We start from the raw sequence: 24,647 nt of genomic DNA on the forward strand, positions 1-24,647 counted from the left end.
TTTTTTTAATATCCATTCCGGTGTTTTCTTTTTTTTTTGTTTTTTGCTAATATTAATTGTAATTTTTTTCAAAATAACCTTGTGCAAAACGTTCTACAATTTGAACAATCATAAATATATTTCACATTATCGCGTCGCAAAAAGTAAATTGTTACTTCATATCAATAGTTTATACCGTATAATATCATAGCAGTCGCATTCATTGCAAAGAGAATTTTTCATTGGACGGAGCTGAAAAAAAAAAAAGAAAAAGAGTCGGTTATAGAGGATTTCTCAAAGATTTATTAATCAACGCGCATGGAAGTTGGGGGTAATAAAAATTTCATCGGATAATACGCTTTACGATTATCTCGCTATAATAAAAAAGAAAAAAGAAATATAAAAAAGAGGACAAAAAAGTTCGGCGCGTAATTCACGAGAAAATTATCATACGGGAAGGACGGGGGCGTGGGAGGGGGGCTGGGGCGGAAGAAAAAAAAATAATATAAACCATTATACGTATACTTTATAGAAGAGATGTTTTAATCATTTCGAAACGGACGATAAGAATTGTTGTAAAAAGTAACAAAGAGAAAGAGAGAGAGAGAGAGTATCTTTCGTAGTGCGTTTTAGTTTTCCTATCATCTGATCGGCGTACGTAAAGAAAAAACGATACATTTGCAGGATATAAAGAGTAAAAGAGAAGGGAAAAGAGAAAAATTCACGTTTTTCCTAGTTTACGAGGTAGGTACTTCTCGATAGCGTCGTTTTGCTTCTTCTTCCTTTTCCCACGTGACGTGACCTCGATCGAAAAACTCTCTCTCTCTCTCTCTTTTCATGCACTCTCATTCGTAGAAGTAGTTGTCGACGGATCCACAAGAGAATTGCTTAAATACACGGACGCAGCGAATTAGTTTAGGTATATATTAACAACGAACAAGAAAGTGGGACGTCGCGGGAAATCACTATCCGGCTACGTAGCAATAATATTGTCCCGTATTTCATGAAAGATCATTTCGTTAGAGAAAAGGAATTCACTTCGATGAGATTAAGTAGGAAAAAAAAAAAAAAAAGAATTAAAAAGTCAACAAAGAAATGATACAGAAGTGAAATTTAAAAGAAATGTAAATCGAAGCCGAAATCATTATCAGTGATTTACATCTGTAAAACGAAAGAAAAAAAAACGAATGAACGTATTTTAACCAGTTCCCATTCGTACGTGTAAAACAAAAGCGTAATTTTACAATAATATTTATTTAAACAGGATATTAATATTAATAATAACGATATTCGAATTAACTTCATATAAATCGATATTAAATTATTCTTCGAACTAACGATATAATTATAACGTAAATATAACGAACGTGGTGTTTGTTTTTCATGAGAATTGAAGCAACGAAATGAAAAAAATAAGGAAGAAAAGAAAGTGATAGAGAGTTAAATAACACGTAGTAGGATTCTCGTAAGATGTAAAGCACCAATCAGAATGTCCGAGCACGCATTCTCTAGGATTATGTCGCTCATCGAACGAACATCGTACCATACGTTCGAAGGATCGTGTATTACGGAGCCAACGTTGCTCTATATGTACCGATGGTTTGTCCTAAGCACACATACACATACACATACGTACACGTCTTCTTACAACTCCCCTCACCCTTCCTTTTGGAGACCCTTCTGTCCAAGTCGAGTCAACTAACCGATCGAGAGGGCGAGACTGCTATTGGAAATCGTCGTGTGCTACCATTATCGTTAATCAAACCAGTGTTTACCAAGTTTCAGTCTCTCTTTTCAAGAAAGAGAGAGAGAGAGAGACACGTTTATACTTTACGAGCGCAAAGACACGAATTTATCGAGTACGGGATATTATCCTACTCTCTCTTTTACTCTCATAGAAACTCAATATTACTTTTCTTCTATTTTCCTTTACGTCTCCTTTATTCGATCTCTTTTTCCTCTCTCCTTCCTCCCCCCCACCCTCTACACCCCCTCCCCCGTCGAAACAATCTTAAGTTTTATTTGCATTTACGTTTGTGTTTCGTTCGAGATGTACTTGTCCGATGCTTTAACGAGCGTTCGATGCATTATGATATCGTGTTTCTCTACCAGGCATCTCTTTGAATCAAGAGACTCATCGAGATTATTATGATCAATGGTTATGGTTGTTTGTTCGGAACTCAAATTTTCTAGATAACGAACCTGTAAAAAATATTATTTTACTTTCTGTTACTTCTATCTTTCTTGTGTGTGATCGTTTTCTAATAAATTTAACAATAAATATTATTCTTATATAAAGAAATGTTCTTATCTCATTCGAAAGATTATCAAATTTACTGTAAAATGTTTCCTTGATAAATTATATAAAAAACGATAGGAAAAGGTTTGAAAGATTTGTCTTGAAAATTGTTGCACTGTAAAAAACGTAAAAAAATTGATTGAAATTATTATGATCAAGGATTATCTTGTTTGTTCGAACTTAAATTTTCAAAATAAGGAACCTGTAAAAAATATTATTTTACTTCCTGTTACACTTCTACCTTCCTTGTGGGTGATCATTTTCTAATAAATTTAACAATAAATATTATTTTTATATAAAGAAATGTTCTTATCTCATTCGAAAGATTATCAAATTTACTGTAAAATGTTTCCTAGATAAATTATATCAAAAACGATAGGAAAAGGTTTGAAAGATTTGTCTTGAAAATTGTTGCACTGTAAAAAACGTAAAAAAATTGATCGAAATTATTATGATCAAGGATTATCTTCGAACTTAAATTTTCAAAATAAGGAACCTGTAAAAAATATTATTTTACTTCCTGTTACACTTCTATCTTTCTTGTGTGTGATCATTTTCTAATAAATTTAACAATAAATATTATTTTTATATAAAGAAATGTTCTTATCTCATTCGAAAGATTATCAAATTTACTTGAAAATGTTTCCTAGATAAATTATATCAAAAACGATAGGAAAAGGTTTGAAAGATTTGTCTTGAAAATTGTTGCACTGTAAAAAACGTAAAAAAATTGATCGAAATTATTATGATTAAGGATTATCTTGTTTGTTCGAACTTAAATTTTCGAAATAAGGAACCTGTAAAAAATATTATTTTACTTCCTGTTACACTTCTATCTTTCTTGTGTGTGATCGTTTTCTAATAAATTTAACAATAAATATTATTTTTATATAAAGAAATGTTCTTATCTCATTCGAAAGATTATCAAATTTACTGTAAAATATTTCCTAGATAAATTATATCAAAAACGATAGGAAAAGGTTTGAAAGATTTGTCTTGAAAATTGTTACACTGTAAAAAACGTAAAAAAATTGATCGAAATTATTATGATCAAGGATTATCTTCGAACTTAAATTTTCAAAATAAGGAACCTGTAAAAAATATTATTTTACTTCCTGTTACACTTCTATCTTTCTTGTGTGTGATCATTTTCTAATAAATTTAACAATAAATATTATTTTCATATAAAGAAATGTTCTTATCTCATTCGAAAGATTATCAAATTTACTGTAAAATATTTCCTAGATAAATTATATCAAAAACGATAGGAAAAGGTTTGAAAGATTTGTCTTGAAAATTGTTTCACGTTAGAAAACGTAGAATCGCGATCTCTTCAGATCTTGTAAGAGTCATCATCGTCGTCGTAGTCGTCGTCTTCCAGGAAGACCGGATATGCGCGATGGTGTACATATATAACGATACTAGCAACGAACTCCCGAAGGAGAGAAAAAGGAAAGCGTCGCGCTCCAGAGATTCCTTGGCCGACTGCCAAACAGACAACAACGAAGAAGAGAACCCCGTTCACAGAAAGAGGGATAGAGAGAAAGATAAAGAGAGAAAGAGGGAAGCTCGCATCTTTCTCGTTCCTTTCCACCTGACGTTCTTCCGGTTTTCTCTCTTTCTCTCTTTCTCCCCTCACCCTCCTACAGTTGTCTCTCTCATACCCAAGATTCCATTTTCCTCTGCCCTCTTCTCTTCTCTTCTCTTCTCTTCCCTTCCCTTCGTATCCTACACCTCTTCGTTCTTTCGACTGTCACTTTACCGTGCTCGCTGTCACACCCCCACCTAACCCCTCTACACCCTTTCCCTTACTAAAGTACTATCACTCTCGTTATCACTCACGTTTCCGCCCTTCTACCTCTCGTCTCAACCATATTACCGCTACTACTCTGATTCTTCGTTTTCTCTCTCTCTTTCTCTGTGTCTCTCTTTGCAACCACTTCTGTTTATTATTTTTATTTTCCTTTATACATTGTCGAGACTTTATTTCTCTTTTTGTTTTGTTTTGTTTTTTTTTTATTTTTCTTAGTTCGTTTATAATAAACTCGAAAATATTCTTTTGCGTGCACTCCACCGGTGAAAATTATTTTATTACATGGACAAGTTCGACAATTTTTAATATGAATCAATGTGTGGAATTCAATTTTCTTTACGGAATTACGAAAATAATTCAATTTTATTAGAAAACCTCACGTTATAGTTAGTTTCATCGATATAGTTATCTCTTGCTTTCAGTATTACCTTAAATATACTGCGTTTTAATTTCTGCGATTTTGTTATAGTAATTTGTTTTATCAAATAATTAATAATAAAATTGAATTATAGACCCGATCAAAAAATCCTATATTGAAAATACATTTTGCACCAGTAACACAAGCCGATTGAGGACAGTCATGCGTGTACCACTGATAATAAAAACATTCATTTAATTCAAATCAACTCTAATAATATATTAAAATAGAATAAAATCAAACCTATGTAATTATCCATATCGTATTATACTACGATCCCGAATTAAGCACACTTTGCAACGGTCTATTTGTTACATACTATTGTTATAAAAATCAACCACAAAATCTAACAGGAAAGAAAAATAAAAAATAAGTCAAATTGAAAAGCGACAATCTACATATAAGAATAGATATCAAATCGAAAATAATTTATTTGCATTGCTTTATTATATCGTTAATCGTTTAATTTACTTGTTTACTATTTACTTTATTTTTATTTCAGACAAAAGAAACAAAGTTTCAAATTAAAAAGAATAAATATTCGCAAAAATATCTAATTAAACGTATGCACGCGTGTGTATAATATATTTTTTGTTCATTCTAAAACAAATCTTCCCTTTCTCGATCGTTTCTCGATCTTTTTCGCGTGTGTGTATGTAGTCGTCTTTGAAAGCGTTTGTAAACAAACCTCCCTTAAAGTTAATTCAGCAAGGCGTTCAAACGATCGTCTTCTACGTTTGAAGAGCAAAGGAAAAATCATTGCACGGAGATTTTCGCTTACCTACGTATATGCTTTGAGAGAGAACGTGAAGCTTGGTCAATCTTTCTCTTTATAACCATGTGTATGCATATATATATATATATATATATGTGTTTGTATGTGTTTACTCGTCCTCGTCGTCGTCGTCGTCGTCGTCGTCTTTGTGTAACAGAAGAACACACGAGCTCGGTAAACCAAAAATATACATAGGTAAAGGTAGTTCAAAGCATCGGTCGAATACGGAAGCTGTATCATCGAGAGCGTTGACCTACTTGCTGCTCTTTCCATCTCTTTTTATTCTCCTGTCATTAGTTGGTAATGATACTTTTTCCGAAAGGAATCTATCGTTTTACCCAACCTTCCATGAACGTTTCCAGTTCGAACGAAAATCTTTCGGTACTAAAGATTTTCTCCCTGTTCCTTTTTCTTTCTCTCTCTCTCTCTCTCTCTCTCTCTCTCTCTCTCGCTGTTTTACTTTCTTTCTCGAACCACGGAAATTCTTTACATGAGATAGAACTCCCATTATACGTTGTATTTCTCGTCGAACCAATACTACATCCTGTTTCTCTGAATAATTTTCTTTTTCTTCTGTTTTTCCTATTAAACGAGCATTTATTTTTCTATTAGTACGATTACATTTGAAATAACGGATAAATTAAGATCTAATGTAATTTATCTAGTAGTAATAATAATAATAATAATAATAATAATAATAATAATAATAATATCTTACTTAACGAGATAAATTTTATTAAATGACTACAAAAGACTAATATATGCATGAAATCATTTGGATTTGTTAACGGTGTGATACACAAGAGCAATTAGGAGATACGTCATTTAACTTAAGTTTCGAACAAAAGCAATGCAAAAGATAATGCATTACCCTTGTCACAGAAACACAAACTTATCGAAGTGCCTACCACCGAGTTCAATTATGCAGGATAACTGGGGAAGAACGCTCTCGAGAAATTCCTTTCTACATTCATGCACGATACATACATACGTACGTATTTATATACCTACCACGACATAGAAAGAGAAAAATAAAGAGGAAGGGAAAGAGAAAGAAAGAGAGTCGAGGATGTTTCGAAGCTACGTGGATATTCGAGGGGTTTATTTTGCTTTTCCGGTAATGCGCTCCCATGGGATAGGAGACACGTCGAAGGGGTGTGTTCACTCCCCCATATCTCTAAAACGTTAACGGCCTCCTTCTCTCTCTCTCTCTCTCTCTCTTTCTTTTTCCTTCACTCTCTTTCGGTAGGTGAAATCGAACGAGAACACACGAAGTAAGAGCGTGTTACATGGAGAAAGTAAAAAAGTAAAAAAACGAAAAAGAGAAAAAGAGAAAAAGAGAGAGAGAGAGAGAGAGAATCGTTTCGTTTCGTTTCTTTGGAAGAACGTATACGTGTTATATATGCATCTGTGTGTTTGCGGTTAGTAACTGTAAGAGAAATGTCTCCTGAATTTCAGAGTGCCTTTTTTCCAAAGCCTCTTTCTTTTCGAGTAGATCACTGGTAGGCATCTTCTCCGTGTTATCACCATGACTACGAAGACGAAACAAATGTCTGTCTTCGTTTTACCGACTCTTTCGCTATCGAAATTTTCTTCTCTTCTCTTCTCTTCTCTTTTTTTCTTTCTATTTATTTCTGTCTCTCTCTGTCTGTTCTTATCGGTAGGATTGGTCGCTACATTCGCGTGTGTCAAACAGTATCGAACCATTCGTATCTGACAGACGTCAATTTATGGTCAACGAAGGAAATGCAAGTGGCTTCTGTCGTTCGAATTTCTCGTATAAAACTCTTCTATCACTGAGAAATAATATGTGTACATATATTTTTTATTTATTAATAAGAATGAAATGAGAATAATATATATATATCTATTATTAATGATTGATAAATATTTGGAACAAAATTATATCGATATTACAATTTTGTTGAATTTTTAGCAATCTCTAAAGCTTCGTTGAAAGAAAATGAATTTTTACAAAGGAAAAAAGAAATAGCAGAAAATTAAATATTCGTATGAACTTGGACGAAAGATTCAAGGTGAATCGAGCTTTATATTTATCAAAAAAAGAAGCCACAGATAAAATTATTAATCAAAGTTTACCGAAGAAAATCATAATTGGAGAATTATTCTGGTCACAGAATACACAAACGTAACAACAGATTGTTAAATTTTTGCTTAAAAATTATTAATATAGTATGTTTCAAATAAAAATAATTCATAAGAAAATACATTGGGGTATATTAAAATGTTTTTCAGTATCAGAATCAGTTATATATTAATTAAAAAAAATATTTTAGTTTAAATAATTATAAATATTAATAAAGTATATTAGAGTATGAGACATACCTTAAAAAATTGTTAATTAATCGAAAAAAGTGTACATTGTAATGTAGAAGCACGGAGCACACGTTCAACGTTCCTTCCTCTTCGAAATCAAACAATAAACTGACTCGTTTGTCCTATGTGAAAGTACTTTTATTAAACATTGTTTATATGACTTTCCGAAGCTCTCCGAAGGCTACGTATGTATAACGATAATAATATGCGCAGAGAATAGAATATCCTTTTATGGAAAGTCATATAAACAACATTCAATAAAAGTACTTTCACAGAGGACAAACGAGTTAGTTTATTGTTTGATTTCGAAGAGGAATGTACGTTGAAAGTATGCTCCGTGCTTCTTCATTACAATATACACTTTTTTCGATTAATTAACAATTTTTAAGGTATGTCTAATACTCTAATATAATTTCTTAATATTAACAATTATTTAAATGAAAATACACATTTGTTTTAATGTTCTTCCCCATTGATGACTTTGAATAGAAAATTTTTATCTAATTAAAAAATCTAATCGAAATAGCTTAATATTCGAAGTATATCAACGGATATGTTATTTTTAAACAAATGTATTTTATATTATTCATATTTTAATGGATATTAAATTAATTCTGATAACAAACAATATTTAAACAACGGTTAAAATAAAAGGTGACGAATTGATAGACACGAACAAACCGAATATTCTTTCTGTTTTTACAGTTAATTTTGGTATACAAATATATTTATTTCAAAATTGTCTTCATCTTAAACACACTGTATTAATAATTTTCGAATAAAAATCTAATAAACGTGTAACAATATACGATTTTAAGGGACACTCACAGTAGGTATGGTGTATAGAGCTTAAGTACAGTAACAGTTTCATTTGCGTCTGACAGCTGTCAATTTGTATGCTTGAAATGACAAAGACCATGGCACTGTTACTCTATGTTGGAATCTGTCGGCAAGCCCTTCGTGTTTCTCGGAAATGATCGCTTTGTAGTCGAAAACAGTGGCCACTGCCTTGTCAACAAGAGCTCTGATTATATCAAACATTGATATCGAACGGAAATAGTGATAAATCGATTATCAAAGTAAGAAAAAAAAATATCTATATATATATATTAAAAAAATAAAAAACAAACACACGTTTTCTCATTGATTTCGATCGAGTTGTCGATTTTCTCCCGAGCCAAACTCTTAAACATTAGCAATTATATATATGAGCCGTTTATTTTGAAAGTGGCCTAACTCCATTCTTGATAAGAAAACGCATATTATTCACTTAATAATTGCCATTATTTTAATAGGAACTGTAAATTTAACACCTTTATATACACTTAGGCAACATAACTCATTGTTATTCTTTACGTATATTTTTAATTGCATTGAAACGCAAACCTTTAAATATCTCAATTTAAGATTATATGGAGTTAGGCCACTTTCAAAATAAACGGCTCATATATATATATTCATAAATTGTAAAATATTGTATCTGAAATAAATAAATTTAAAAATATAAAAAATGAAAGAAAGAAAGTGTTAGCTCGACGAAGTTCGAACTTTAGGGTTGCGACGATTTATTTCCCGCGCAAACGGGGAATGCATCATTCATCGTCATTTATTCGAGAAAATAAAGTCAAATCCGTGAGAGAAAGAGAAAGAGAGAGAGAAAGAGAGATAGAGAGAGAAAGACACTTCTCTCTTTCTCGACGAACTCGACATAGACGAGATTTCGGAAATCTGTGTAAGAATAGAAAGGGGAAGCCGAAAACGCGAAGATACTGCATCCCTTACGGCACGGTACTAACGTAAGTCATACTTTATCTTCGAAGAGTGAGGAGAATGAGAGGAACGAAGAAACGATCTTCGAAACTGTAGACAATGACAAATTGCCAAAGAAAAACGGCCGAGATGAGAAGAGAAGTTCGCGAAACGAATAACATCTCTATCAACTCCATTCTTCTTTATATGTCGCGTGGGGGAGGAGTTTCTATTTCTTTTTTCTTTTTTTCTTTCTTTTCCTTTCTTTTCTTTTCTATTTTTTTTTTTGTTAACTCGATTTAAAATCCTTCCCCTCCCAACCGCCCACCGAACACCCCCTCCCACCGTTATCCCACCCAATCTCTATTTTTAAATTTATTCTCTTTCTCTCGTTTAACGTTGAACACAGGAGTTATTATTATCGTTCGTTTGAATTTATAAAGAGTCTCCGCACTAGTCTGCTTTTCCTAGAGATATTCTACGAACTTGTTGATGAAATTCTAATGTTTTATCCGTATAATCTACGCGTTGAAAGAGACTGCAAAGTATATATATATGTATATGTATATAGGTACATCTATAAAGAGAGAGGGAGAGGGAGTGAGAGAGAGAGAGAGAGAGAAAGGGAAATAGGGAAAAGGGAGATTATGCTGTCACCAACAGTCAGAGAGGGAGCCTTACACCATTGTAAGTGGAGATTATAGACTAGGAAAAAGCGTTTCGCGTTCTCGTAGCAAAATGTTCGTTTCTTTTGTCGCGACTCGACGCGAATGAATTTTCTAAAATGAAAAAACAGAGACAGAGCTTTGGGAAAAGGGAGGTGGGGGGGAGAGGAGAGGAGAGACGGGGGAAAAAATTAATCGTCTTTCTTTCGAAATCGTTCTATTTCTTTTCTCAAGAACAAAGGAATTCTACGATTAAACGGTAAATACTCGGGATTGAGGTTTTTTTTTCTTTTGTTGTTTTTTTTTTTTCGAAAAAAATGCAATTATATATAAATTCGTTCAATATAACATATAACAGTTAGTCGTAGGAATACGCGCAGACCGTTCCCACGGTTAATTTTTTAATAATTAATATTTAATTGCAATGCTAAGCTTCACGAAAACCTTTATTTTTATGTTATAATTGTTAAATTGATATAAATTTTATTGTATAAAGAAACATTTTATTCATAGAGAAAAATAAAGAATATTAGTACCTACGTATGATATATGAAAATACAATAATTATTATTTTTGTAAGTAGTACAAATGATTGGTCCTCTTTGACTCCTTGTAATATATTTTAAAATGATTGAACATATATAGCCACAGACTAACTTTCTAATCATTTATGTCAAATATTACTTATCTTATAATGAAAAATGTTCTTTTGTAATAAAATATGTACCAATTTCAAAGAATAATAATCCTAAAATATTGATAATCTTAAAAAATTATGGATTGTTTTAAATTGACAGTGGTGATAGGAATACTTCTGCGATTCGATATGTGTATACGTATGTACATATACATATATAAAATGAAGAAGCTATAAAGAGAGAGAAAAAGAGAGAGAGAGAGAGTCCCTAAGTGCTTCTTTCTTAGGATAAAGAAAATATCTCCCCCCTCCTACATATTTTCGAAGGAATCGCATCGATCATTTGATCTGACGGGAAGAAATTCTTAATATTAGGCGAGGCTAAAAGTTGATCGATACGTTCTCGTTGAGCTTTTTAGAAGGACAGGAGAGGTAAAGGAAAAAAGAAAGAATAAAATCGTCGTCGTTGCTCGTGAAAAGTTTCGACAATTCGTCCCTCTTTTTTCGGCGGGAAAAAAAAATACAGTTCACCAGACGGTTTCGAGAGCAATGGGGTCGATAAGAGTGAGAGGAAGAAAGATAGGAAATAAGGAAAGGGGGAAACAGAGAGAGAGAGAAAGAGAGAGGGGGGAAAGAACGTCAGTGCCGGTTACATTAGTCATGATCTCATTAACTATACAGATAAAAGGAAGGTAGTTCGCGACGTCCCATCAGCTAGAATATGCATGACGTTTCGAGCCGGTAGACCCAAGCTTATACATACATATACGCATGAGAAGATAGATAAAAAGAGAGAGAGAGAGAGGGAACGAAACGTAAATGGTAACGTCGACCTCGGTATATAGTATAGTCATAGTCGTCATAGTCGTTGTCTTTATAAGCTAGAAGAAGAAAAACGAATGATTATTTAGAAACCAGTTAAGAAAGTATGATAAGAATCTTTTGATCAGTACTGAACGATATCTGATTTTTCATATACTCATTTAACGTTAAGTTTTGGGTTAGTATTATTATTTGAAAGTATCGTTAATTGTTTCGTCGTCATTTTTATAAGTTAGAAGCAGAAAACAAATGATTATTTAGAAACCAGTTAAGAAAGTATGATAAGAATCTTTTGATCAGTACTGAACGATATCTGATTTTTCATATACTCATTTAACATTAAGTTTTGGGTTAGTATTATTATTTGAAAGTATCGTTAATTGTTTCGTCGTCATTTTTATAAGTTAGAAGCAGAAAGCAAATGATTATTTAGAAACCAGTTAAGAAAGTATGATAAAAATCTTTTGATCAGTACTGAACGATATCTGATTTTTCATATACTCATTTAATGTTAAGCTTTGAGTAAGTATTATTATCTGAAAGTATCGTTAATTGTTTCGTCGTCATCTTTATAAGCTAGAAGAAGAAAACGAATGATTATTTAGAAACCAGTTAAGAAAGTATGATAAGAATCTTTTGATCAGTACTGAACGATATCTAATTTTTTATATACTTTTTTAACGTTATGTTTTATTATTTGGAAGTATCGTTAATTTTTTACTTTTGAATTAAGATGTAAGTATAATAAAATTCTTGTAATTTGTTATGGTTTGATAAATTACATTAATATAGGAATAATCCATGTATTGTATTATAAATATTAGATATTCGTGAAGAAGTTAATCGAAGGTCCTGCATAGTTCAATTGGGAACAATTGACCTGATGAGAATGGGACTTTTAAAACACATGATTGACTATTGTGTGCAACCAAATTGTTTGCATTCAGTAAACACAGTTACAATTTATATTCAGTAATTATATTTAATTTAATTTAATTTAATTTATATGTTATCTTTAATTGAGATATTTAACTGGGTTAATGTTGAAAAAATTGTCTAAACTGGTCATTTAATTAAATGTGGAAAAAATGAAGAACATATTAATAGTTATGTTGCGAGTTTTACATGGCTGTGCTTACAAAAGTCATCTTTTTTAATATAATTTCTACATAAAATATAGATAATTAATCAAATTTACAATTTATTGAATTGTTTAGCAATTCAGCATGTATCTTTTAGCTTAATCATTGTCAAATCTTATCGATTTTTTTTTAATATTCCAAACATATTTACGAAATAAACAAAACTGTTACCTGGTTAAGGAATTGTATGATAATCTTTTTACGAGAAGATAATTTGATCACTTTCACAGTATTATATTAATAAAACATTTATTTAACTTCTCATTTTATTTTAAATGTATCTTACGACTTTAATAATTTATTATATCGCAAACTGAAATTAGTTTCATTTTTGGCCGCTAGGCGTCATGATTGAGGTGGTCACTAGATATTTCACTAGATAAAACAGTCGTCAAGTAAGCAAAAGACCGGTTGGTTAATTTGTTTAATTCAATATTTAAAAATTTTGTTTGTGTCAACGAATCATACGTTAATGTTGTTAAAAAATAAAAATCATTATATTTAAATATAACAAATAATATAAGTATATATATATATATATAATAAAAATTGATTTTATAAAATTTATAAGTATGTTTCTCTAAGATTTTTATCTCTAATTACGTTAAGGAAAAAGAGAGATAGAGAGTGAAAACTCCATGAGAAGTTTGCAAAGTCAGAGGGAAAGGCAAACGTGTCCCCTTTCGATCGACGACGAATTTCACTTTACGTGGCGTGGTATTAACGGCGAACGATTTGGTGCATGTTGCAGAGTACTTGATGTCGGGAAGTCCACGAAGTTATCCGGCACGATCCCCCGGGGTAGCTTCCACGCCAACCGTGACCAGGTGAGTTAATCGACCTTCTCTACGAATTTCCGTCGTCGATGGAAACTCAAGCAGAATTTCGACGTGTATCGTGTTCCTCGTATACGATTTGTTCACAGTAATGTCTGTATAATCCTAGGGAAAAAAAAACCCCAAAGATAAAAAGAACAATTAGCTACGGACACATTCCTTTTTTTATCGTGAATTTTATTCTAGTATCGTGAATTTTATTCTAATATCGTATTAATACGAGATTTACATTAATTGTTTTTATTTTAATATTACTTTTTTTCTAATAGAATTATTCAATAATGTTATATATTATACTTACACGTTCGATATAAAATGTCGTGTATAATTTGTCTAACCGAGTAAGTAGTAAAACAATCAAATAATCGAATATTTTTACGTAAACGATGAGCATTCTTTTACGAAGATAACTCAAAACTGATAATAAGATTTAAATAAAAGGGGAAAGGACAGAGAAGAATATATACCTCTACGAAATACTACGATTTAAATAAAGTGATTTTTTAAAATATTGAAAATGTCGAATTGGAAATGTCGGTAATTTCTTCGAGTATATTTTTATACCCTAGCATTTTTTTGTTGTATCTTCGGTCTTCCTTCTTTTTCTTTCTTCCTTTCTTTTTCTTTTTCCTTCGTTCGGATCTCTCCCCGTCGCGAAAATCGTTCGATTCTCGTCACTGATGCGAACAAAATTTCAAATTAGTCCGGCTTTTTATTCTACCTCGTTACCGTTTCTTCGAACGCGTTTTCTACTTGCCGCCAAGTAGCCCGGTGTGAAATTTTACTACCCGATTATATCCCCTTTCGTTTAATGGCACGTGAACGGACTACTCTTGCTGAGGGTATTTTTAAGCTCTCCACGAATCTTTAGCTACGAATGATATCCTCTTTTTATTTCTTTTTCTTCCCCCTGCCCACTTCCTCCTATTTCTTTTCCATTTACTCTCTTTTTCTATATATATATATATATAGGTAATTCAACCTTTGTAATTCAATTTCAATTCCTTCTTCATAAATGAAAATTATTACGATTACCTTATTCAAAAAGGGTTCATAATTTAAACAAAATGACAGATCTCATCATTTTTATTTTATAATTATTACGTTTAATTTTCTATAAATACAATCGTGATTTTTTCATAACGTTCTTCTATATATGTTCATTATATTTTTATTTCAACAGAAAATCGAATATTCTTTGTATTATCAAAAAGAGATAAGATTTTTCAGAAAAAAAGTACTAACGCGTATTACATATAGAAACAGATTTTACTTCATTTACTTGTAGAACAGAAAAAACCCGAAAAGCTTTAGCACCGTGTCGGAATCGTACTTTTAAATACTTTAGCATCTTCTTCTATTCTAGCAAAAATCGATATCCTCTTCTATTCTATCGAAGGAAAACATCGGAACGAGATTATGCGAACACATGTAAAACGTATTCCGTTGACATTTTAAAAGCATTCACCGATAATTTCGATCTCGACCTATGAACTTAAATTCTATTTTGCGCAATAAAGAAAGAAAATAATGAACAAATACATATATGAAGGATAGGAAATAAGGACAAGAAACTTTCTCTTCGAAAATATCCGGCATTCGTTTGTTTGGGCGATACCACGTGAGAAATGCGTTTCATGTTTCGTCGCATGGAAACCACTCGATGTTTCTCGTAGATAAATAGATGAATATTCGAGAGGGACCGAGGGGTTTCTAGGGCGATAAGAGGAATATAAAAGAGAAGCGTTTCGGTTCGAACCGAGTTCAGTGTAAGTCCAGCTACGGTATAATCAAGAGTTAGTGTTATATTAATAAATTGTTACTTCTGATCGCACTCCTCACTATTTTTATAATTTAAACATCCTACATATATATATATATATAGAATATATTTCTTTAGGGAATAAAAATGAGAAATATACTATACATATTATTACATATTATATATAAATATAGAATATATTTCTTTAGGGGGGAAGAAAAGAAATAAGAAAAATAAAAATCAAATAGGAAAGGGAATTTTTGTTCCTATCAAATAGAATGAACACGCAATGATGGTGGAAGGACGAAATTCGTGTTGGGATCGAATCTTGCTCAAGAGAGCGAATCCCAGAGATCAACGGTGGATTTAGTTCTTCTCTTGAATTCTACTCCGATCGAGAGTACCGGACAATAGGCGCATCGCCCTTTGCTTCTCATCCCTTCCTTCCCTTTTCCCCTTTTTCTTTTTTTTCTTTTTTCTTTTCTCTCTCTCTATCTTTGATTTTCTTTCTCTTTCTCTTCTCGTTGGTCCCCATCGTTCACTTCTTAAGGTACGTGTGTTCCAGTCTCTTGTCGGTGGAATGACGTAGAAAGGAAGGACCATCCGTGTCACCGGAAACAGCGGGTCAGCGAGACGGAAGGTACTCTGTTGCTGAGGCAACGGAGCTAAAAAGAACACTCGTTGCTTGATAAAGAAAGAAAGAAAGAGAGAAAGATAAAAAAGAAAAGATAAAGTAAAAAAAAAAGGATACAGAAGTTTCTCTTTTATCGTATCATCCTCATCCTTTTGTTTTTTCTTTTTTCTTTTTCTTTTTCTTCCAATTCTACACTTTCGTATTATCTTTCTTTTCTTTTAAGACTTACTAATGACTGTCTCGTTCGTAAACAACTATCAACGAAATTCTCGAGAATTTTTTCTTTTTAACGGTATTCAAGATATTTTTATCAATTTCACTTCTCTGTAGTTTTCCTTTAACTTTACCGGAGATTTGAATTTAGTTTTGGTTTCCTTTTTTTTTTTGTTTTTTATCACGAAAGTATACCGTTTACATTTATCCTTGCGGTAATTATAATTTCAAAGGATATCATGTAATTATATATTTTTTACTCTTTTATTTCGCGCTTTATCAAAACTCCTAGTACGGTTCTAGTGATAATTACTGTTTGTTATATCGCGTACTTTTCATTAGATTTATTTCCACTTTAAAAGAACTAATCGAGATACAAATTTCGAATGATATTATTACGTTGTGTCCGTTAAAATATAATTTGTGTGTTTAAACGATCCTTAACGAGCTGGAGAAGATTAAAATTAAAAGAAAATGAAAAGAAGAAGAGAGAAAAAATAGAAGAGATGAAATACAAGATAGAGAAAGAAAGAAACTAGAAAACGGCAAGAAGAAAGTTGGGTAACGAAATATGAAAAGGTAACTTTACATGAAGCTGAAAATCCTTACAAACGAACTACTAGTGGCACAGGATATAAAAAGCTCCTCCCTTGCACTTTCTTTGGAAAATATCAGGAACGGCATTGTCATGTTTTACACGAAGATGGCCGTGACGTTAGAATTATGGTGCACGACGATAAGACTCAACCGAAGATTTATCGCTTAACGCTACCGAAACACGATAGCCGTTCTTCTTCTTCTTCTTCTTTTTCTTTTTATTTTTCTTCTTCTTCCTTCTTCTTCTTCCTCCTAACGCGTACTCTTTGTCCGTAAGACCGTGCTCGTCTGTATCCGGCACTCTTTTCAACGCTTTCTCCCTTTTTGCCTTCGGAAGGAATTTTCCCTGTTTACTCAATCGACTTCAAGCGTCGTATCACAAGCTCTTCCTTTCGCTTTTCATTTTACATGACGATACCTGTAAATTGCTGTCGATACAGGAACGAATATGTACGAACGCATACTATCTGTGTCTCGTTTCTTCGATTCGTCGATAAATGGCATCGCAAATAACCTTTGACGTTTAGTAACTTCCATCTATAATATGCATTCAGATTTTTCTTCTCGTACTTTGATATTTTCTTTTAATAGAAATAAATGAACAAAACAAATTTTAATAATTATTAATTAATCAAATGGTAACACACACGTTTATTGTTAGATCATTATCGTGAAATATAATTCATCTTTATGAAATATATCATCGATACAAGCATTAATAAATATACTTAATATAATTAAGTATACTTAATATAATTAATAATATCATTCCATACGTGAAATATACATCATTTCGAACATACGATAGAAACATAAGTTACACATTAACATTGATAAAAGCGTTTGATATCGAACTACTAGCATTTTCATTCATCTCAAAGGATAAAGTTACCCTTACGAACTCTTGCTCCACCTCCAACGTTTCCTTCATCCACCTCCCTCTTTTTACATCTAGCACGCTGCGATTCTTGTTGCAAATATGCCTTTGTCTTTTCGTACCGCGCCAGGAGAACTATTTAAATGAATCAACATGGAAACCTTAATCTCGGCCGACGTCTTAATCCCAGTTTCAATTTGCACAACCCTAACCCACACCCCTCTCCTTACCTCCTTTACCATTCCTTCTCTCCTTCTCTTCTTCTTCTTCTTCTTCTTCTTCTTCATCTACTTATTCTTATTCTCTCGTTGCCCGCGTTAAACTTTCCTTCTGTCGTTACGAATCGGACCCCCTTTTCTCTCTCTCTCTCTCTCTCTCTTACTTTATTTCTTCTGCACTTTCTCTTTCATCGTTTCCGGTCCGCGGCTGCTTTCTTTCAAGGATCGCTCGCATTACGTTACTTCTTTTTCCGTGACGTAATTAATGCGTCTGCGAAATTTGATTATGTAGATTTGACTTCAATTAGAATCTCTTCTTTAAACCCTGTATTTTCGTTAATTAAAATTATCAATATATAAACAAAGGGTATGATAACACTATTAATTAAACATTTATATACGCTCGTGTTTCTAGAAAAATGTAAGATGATCCAAGGAAACGTGCACAACTTTAGATCATCTCGAAATATCGTTGACCGATGTAACACGCTTCAAATGAAAATTAAATTATAAATAATAATTTACCTTGTTTTTTCTTGATAATAATATATTAGATACAATTATCGGTATATACAATTAATGAATTTACCAAAATGTGAAACAATGTCCTACAATATTTGTCATATTAACGTCGAAATAACAAGGATAAAATCGTTTATGGCCTATTAGCCATCAGTTGGTAGAGTTTCGAGTAAAAGAGTAGAGAGGGTGAGATGACTGGTGTGAAAAAAAGAAGGAGGGAAATAAAGGAAAACGTTCGACGAAAAGGGAAAGTTCGCTTGGGGAGGGTGAAACTCTACAAGTTGCGATAGAGAAATAGAGAGAGAGAGAGAGAGAGAGAGAGAAACTCTTTAAGTACACTTTCTATCTCTTTTTCTTTCTCTCTCTCTCTCTCTCTCTCTTTTCTTTCTCTCACTCTCTCTCTCTCTCTTTGAACGGACGTCGCCACGCAAGCGAAAAATATATCTGTAACAAAAGGGAACAGCCATAAAAAGGCGTCTAGTGGTGTGTCGTCAGTGAACAACAACTCGTGTTAATTTTCGACCCTTCCCCCCTCCCTCCTTCCTTCCCTCCCACGAGTCTTATTAATTAATTGTAGAATCCTTATCGGACATTTTTGTAGTAATTGACCGGGGTGGTGTTAGATAAGAACGTGAAAAGTTAACTCGGCATCGTATTATCTTCATTTTTCGACTATTTCGCACGAACTTTTTTCTACCCTTCGTTGCGTTAGCTGTTAAAAGAAGACGAAAAAGAGGAGGATAAGGAGAAGAGAGAGAGAGAAAAGGGGAGAAAAATAAACGAAAGCGGGAAAAAAAGTAAAGAAAGGGACGACTCGTCGTTAATGTTTAATAATAAAAATCTTGCTTTGGTTCGCGTGACACACTGCGATACGATCGGCAATATTTTCGAGCAGGTGTTCTGCCTGCACGTGCTCTTTTTCTTCACCCTCCCTATCTACCTTCTCTCTCTCTCTCTCTCTCTCTCTCTGTCTTTTTGTTAGCAGGTGTCGAAAGAATGAGAAAGAGAAAGAGAGAGAGAGAGAGTGGATCTATTCGTGCTGCGTTATGCGAAAGAAACGAGAAATATCCGCGGATGGGCCAAAAAGAATTTCCGATCTTATCGAATCTTACGATTTATGGACGTCGAAATCTTTTTCGAATTATACTCGCGGCTGGTTCTCTACGATTCGTCATCATTTTTTCTTCTCTCTCTCTCTCTCTCTTTCTCTCTCTTTATCTTTTTCTCTATCCCTCCTTAATCTCGATGCTGCTTTCGACTTGATTTTATTGGATGTACCTCTATATATTATCTCTCTTTCTTTCTCATCGTACCAAGCGTATATTTTCTTTTCGTATTTCGTTGAATCACCGAACAATTCTTTTCTTTAAAAAGTGGAAGGAAAATGATGGCGGAGTTTGAAGTACGTCTCGAGAGTATAGACGTATAGAAAACGGAAAGAATCTGTGTACTTATCTATATATATATATATATATATACATATATATGTGTGTGTACGTACGTACGACTTCAAATTGTCTCAAAGAAAGAAAGGAAGAAAGAAAAAATTCGAAATCGTTCGAAAACGAGTAAAGAAAGAAAAAAAAAATAATAAAGAAAGTTAGAAAAATATAAATCTTCTAATACTTTCGTAATAAAAAGAAGAAGAAAAATAATATTTAAAAATAATTTGTGAAATAATGATTAGATCATCTCATTTTTCGAAGGAATAATCTTATCCCGTAGTGGTGTTAACTAAAAGTCGGGAGTGGAACATTTTCTAAAGGTAGATAGGTAGGTAGGTAGGTAGGTGGTTGAAAAGCCAGCAGAAGTAAAACACGTACTGGTAATGTTATAGTAGTATTAGTGGTGGGAGTTAAAGCGAGAAACTGGGTCGTCGGTTTCTACAAAGAAGAGACATGAAAGTCCGAATGACAGTGCTCGCATACCGACGAATTTGCATAAGATGCTTCTCCTTGCAAGGGTGAGAAGCGAAGGTAAAAGCCGTAGAGAAAGAGAATTAGAGAGAGAGAGAGAGAGAGAGAGAGAGAGATAGTGAGAGAAGGAGATAGAAAAGGAACGAGTGAGATAGATAGACCATTCGTTCAGACCTCGCCATATACCCGCGTCTTAAACCACCGGATTTCAAAGTGTCGGTGCAAAGGTAATCCCTTTTATTCGCACTCAAATTCTCAAAGTTGTACGAGACTCGCGAGAGCAGCTTCGCTCCTTTTTTTTCTCCATCCTTTTTTCTCCACCTACTTTCCCCTCCTCTCCCCCTCCCCTCCTCGCCCCTCTGCCTTACAAACCCCTCTTTATCTTTCCCTTTCTCTCTATTTCTCTTTGCCCTTTTCTTTTCCACCTTCATACCATTCTATGTCGTTTTCTCTCTTTCACATTGCATGGGAATATTGTCTTAGCACCGGCTGAGATTTATTGCGGTTCTTCAACACTTAGATACTTCACAGCTATGTATCTCACCGGGAACTCGATTCCGACACCTGACCTCCATTCTAGCAGCAACCTACTTGTTAAAGCGAACGAGAGAGGAAACTTTTGAGACACCATCGCTCCAATCTGGCAGCCAGCAAATTTCTACCAACGTTAAATCTCTAATCTTTCGGTGTCAGCGATATTTGATACTTATAATGTACAATCCGTGACACTTTTTTTTTAGATCAATCGCTTGGCAACACGTAAATTGATAAACTAATATATATTCACATGATTTTTGACTGTTCGTTGAATTAGTATATCATTAGGTATTATCGTTAAAACATGGATTTATTATTATTATTATTATTATTATTAATTCGTCGTCGCCGTCGTCGAATGTTCGAACAAAACGAAAAAATAAACACAAACGTAATTATAAAACGATAATTAAAGCCTCCCCCCCACTCTCGGTTGCGATTCTCTCCCTATTATTGGAATTAATTACGACGATTAATCGAAAACTGCTATTCACCGGGTAGGCGATTAACAAAAAGTCATTTTAACGATATTTATTTTGCGTATTAATAGCAACGCGGTGCTCTCTCGTGCGCGTGATTACGTCGATCTCTTTTATAACGTACGCATGCAAATGCATCATGTCCGGAGATACGTGTGCGCGGGGAAGGGTGAAGAGGAAAGGGGAAAGAGGTGGGGGAGGGGGGCGGGGTGGGGAGGGGGAGGGGGAGGGGGATATACAGGTATGCATGTACGTACGTTTGAACGATAAGTAATATTCGAGAGATATGATTGCTCTCGTGAAAATAAATTTCCGAGATATCTAGAGAGTTACTCTCTTTCTCTCTTCTATATAAGCGTTCCTTTTCCCCCGATAAATCTTAATTCCAGATTCAAACGACCTTTCCGAGGAAAGTCAAATCGGCGCGACGCGGATTTACACGAGTAAAAAAGTTCTAATGGCGTCTCTCCTACCCTTTTTCGTTCTCTCCCTCTATCTCTCTCTCTATCTTTCTATCTCTTTCTCATACACGTACACACGCACACACACACACACACAGAGGTAGTATTCGATCCGGCTATAAAGTATGGAAACGAAGTAAGAGCATAGAATGAAGGAGAGAAAGAGAGAGAGAGATCTTTACGAATTTTTCTTCTCACTCCCTCTCTCTCTCTTTCTATCTCTTTTTCTCTTTGGTTGAGCTTCGAATGAATTTTGTAGCTCATCCTCTTTTCTCGTAAGTAGCTAAAACCGCGTAACCGATGGTAACGGTTTAAACTTTCCGAGTATAAATGAGAAATCCATCGTATATCACAGGCCTCATTGTGAAATATCGTCAATATGCTATAAACTCTTCGCTTATCTATTCTCACCTCGTTCGATCGAGAATCGTTATTACGTTGCTGAAAGAAGACAATGAATGAGAGATCTCAGATAAGCCGTCGTTAAAGTTTGACTTGCGTTTAAAGCTAACGCGTTTATATTTGAGAATGTCAGTATGTATATATATATATATATATATATATCGTTTGAAAACGGTTATGTTGATTAATATACATGATTAAGATCATATGATTTTTGACATCATGTAGGTAACATATATCAAACATTAAACTTCTATAGATTGGGTTATTATATTGTAAAAGCTTGTTGTAAGCGCTACCCTTTTATCCGCAAAAGCTTCCCTAACCATAAACCTTAATCCTCGAGCGAGTATGCGTGCGTGCCGGGTTCGCGATTACAGTCGATACTATGTTAAATAGAGTTTATGCAAAAACTTTATCTACGTGAGACATCGGATCCGTAATTTAGCGGACTGTCGACTCGATTAGTAGAGTTACCATAATCCGAGAGGTAAACGGAATCCTCTAAAACGAACACGAATCGACGAATGTTTGGTTAATCGCGACTGGTTAACGTTTGTTAAAGGTTACCATTGAAAATAATGCGTTCCCTTTTCCATCGTAATTCCTATTTTTAATAATAATTTTTAATTAATTTAAATTAAATTATTTCATCTCGACCTTGGAAGGTCAATTTAATGTACCGCGAATAAAACTTATCATATCTGTAAGAATGTTTTTTACGTAAAAGATAAAACGTTAATTTTGTCCCACTTATTAACCAATCGAATGAGAGATATTTAAAATGGGTCAATTGAATATAATTCGATTGTTATTTACGAGATAGGAACAATATTTGTCTGTCATAACATACTTAATTTCGTGAGTGGTATAATCCCATGTTGTATGTGTTTGACGTATTTAATGCGTTTAAAAATAATTAAAGATAAACGATAGTATATATTCATCTTTAAAAAAATATTACTAAAACGTATGCTTGTGTTATCCTTAAAAATTTAAATAAGTATCGTCCGACAATTGATTTTGTTATCACCAATAGCAATCGGTTAAATTCGTTGAAAATATCTAACCCGATTGTACGATATTATGTAAAACATATGTCGTTGAAATATATTTGTTCCATGTCATTTATTTTCTAATCTTACTTTCTCTTTATATTTCGAAGATAGAATGATAACAAAGTTACCGGAAATAATATTTTACACTTTCACCGAATATCATATTCATCCGTAGAAATGATCATTTTTGTTTCTTTCCTTAGTTGCCACGGATTACCACGAATATTTACTTACGCGTTCCTCCTGCGAGAAACTTAACGACCGAGATCAAAGCTCGTGCTTTCGTCGGATAACTCTCTTCGGGGAAGAATATTTTCAGGATGGCTTGCCGAAGTCCGAGAAAGTAAATAACTAAAAATAGTATCACTGAGAGGCGACGTATTCCTAACGTATTTTCTTTTCTTTTCCATACCTTTTTTTTTATCTTCGTTTGTTTGCTCGTACTCAACCACTTTCCTCGTTAATATTCCCAACGGATCGCAAAAATGATGAACTCAACGATACGAAAGATAAATCACGACGAAAAATTGTCTCCCGGAAACAATAAAAACGATCGTACGTACTTACACATACACACACATGCATACACATACACACCTTTTAACACACATATCTATTTATAATTAAAGAAGCGGCAAGATGGCAAAAGCTAATTAAAAATGCAAATTAAACGCTGAAGTATATTTCTCTTTGAATCCCCTCAAGTAAAAAAGGAGAAGAAAAAAAACGAAGACGAAAAAAAAAGAACAGAGAGAGAGAGAGAGAGAGGGCGAGAAAAAAGAAAAGGTAGGATATCTCGCGTAGATAAAAGAACGCGTAGTACCTTTTCCCCCTTTTCCGCCTTTTGAAATCCTTCTTTCTGCAAAAAGAATTTATACATCTCCGGGCTTGCAACGTCGCCTCCGTTCTAAAACAAAAAAAAAGAAAAAGGGGGTACAAAAATGGAAAAACAAACAGAGAGAGAGTGACAGAAAGAGAGAAGTAACAACAAACAAGAAAATGAGAGATAGAGAGAGAGAGAGAGTGAAAAAGAGAGAGAAAGGAGTAAAGGGAAATTGTAGAAGGGATGAAGAAGAAGAAGAAGAAGTATAAAGACAAAAAAAAAAATGTTACGATGAACGAGGAGAACGAATGAAACGCACTTTGTGAAGAAAAGTAGAAAAATATATATATGTATGTATGTATATGTGTATGTGTGTATGTACATGTGTAGAAAAGTAGAAAGGGAAAAAGTACTATACGAGTTACGATGCGTGCGACCTCTCCTCTTGTACTAAGAAAAAGCTGAGTGAGTGGAGCCGAGTAAGAAAGAGAGAGAGAGAGAGAGAGAGAGAAGAAAACGAATAAGAAGTCTAGAAACGGTTGGAAGGGATGAAGGGAAATATGGGGGGGTAGAGGGTGGTGGTGGTGGTGAAGAAAACGTAGGACGAGATTCGCAAAACCTGATACGGAATACCGAGGAAGAAGGAGTCCTATTCCCTCTTATTTCCCCCACTACC

The 24,647-nt window shown here is 33.6% G+C and overlaps 1 protein-coding gene across 8 annotated transcripts in view; it reads left to right on the forward strand.

The window, feature by feature from the left end:
- The window catches only part of LOC122516645 (teneurin-a), a 545,517-nt gene that overhangs the window by 313,223 nt on the left and 207,647 nt on the right, over positions 1–24,647 (forward strand). For all 8 annotated transcript variants that reach the window (XM_043634626.1, XM_043634627.1, XM_043634621.1 and 5 more), the window contains one exon: positions 13,388–13,463. In XM_043634626.1, coding sequence (XP_043490561.1) covers positions 13,388–13,463 — 76 coding nt within the window. The remainder of the gene's footprint in view (positions 1–13,387; positions 13,464–24,647) is intronic.

The sequence above is a fragment of the Polistes fuscatus genome, unplaced genomic scaffold (assembly GCF_010416935.1).
Source record: "Polistes fuscatus isolate 324 unplaced genomic scaffold, CU_Pfus_HIC Scaffold2, whole genome shotgun sequence".
NCBI lineage: Eukaryota > Metazoa > Arthropoda > Insecta > Hymenoptera > Vespidae > Polistes > Polistes fuscatus.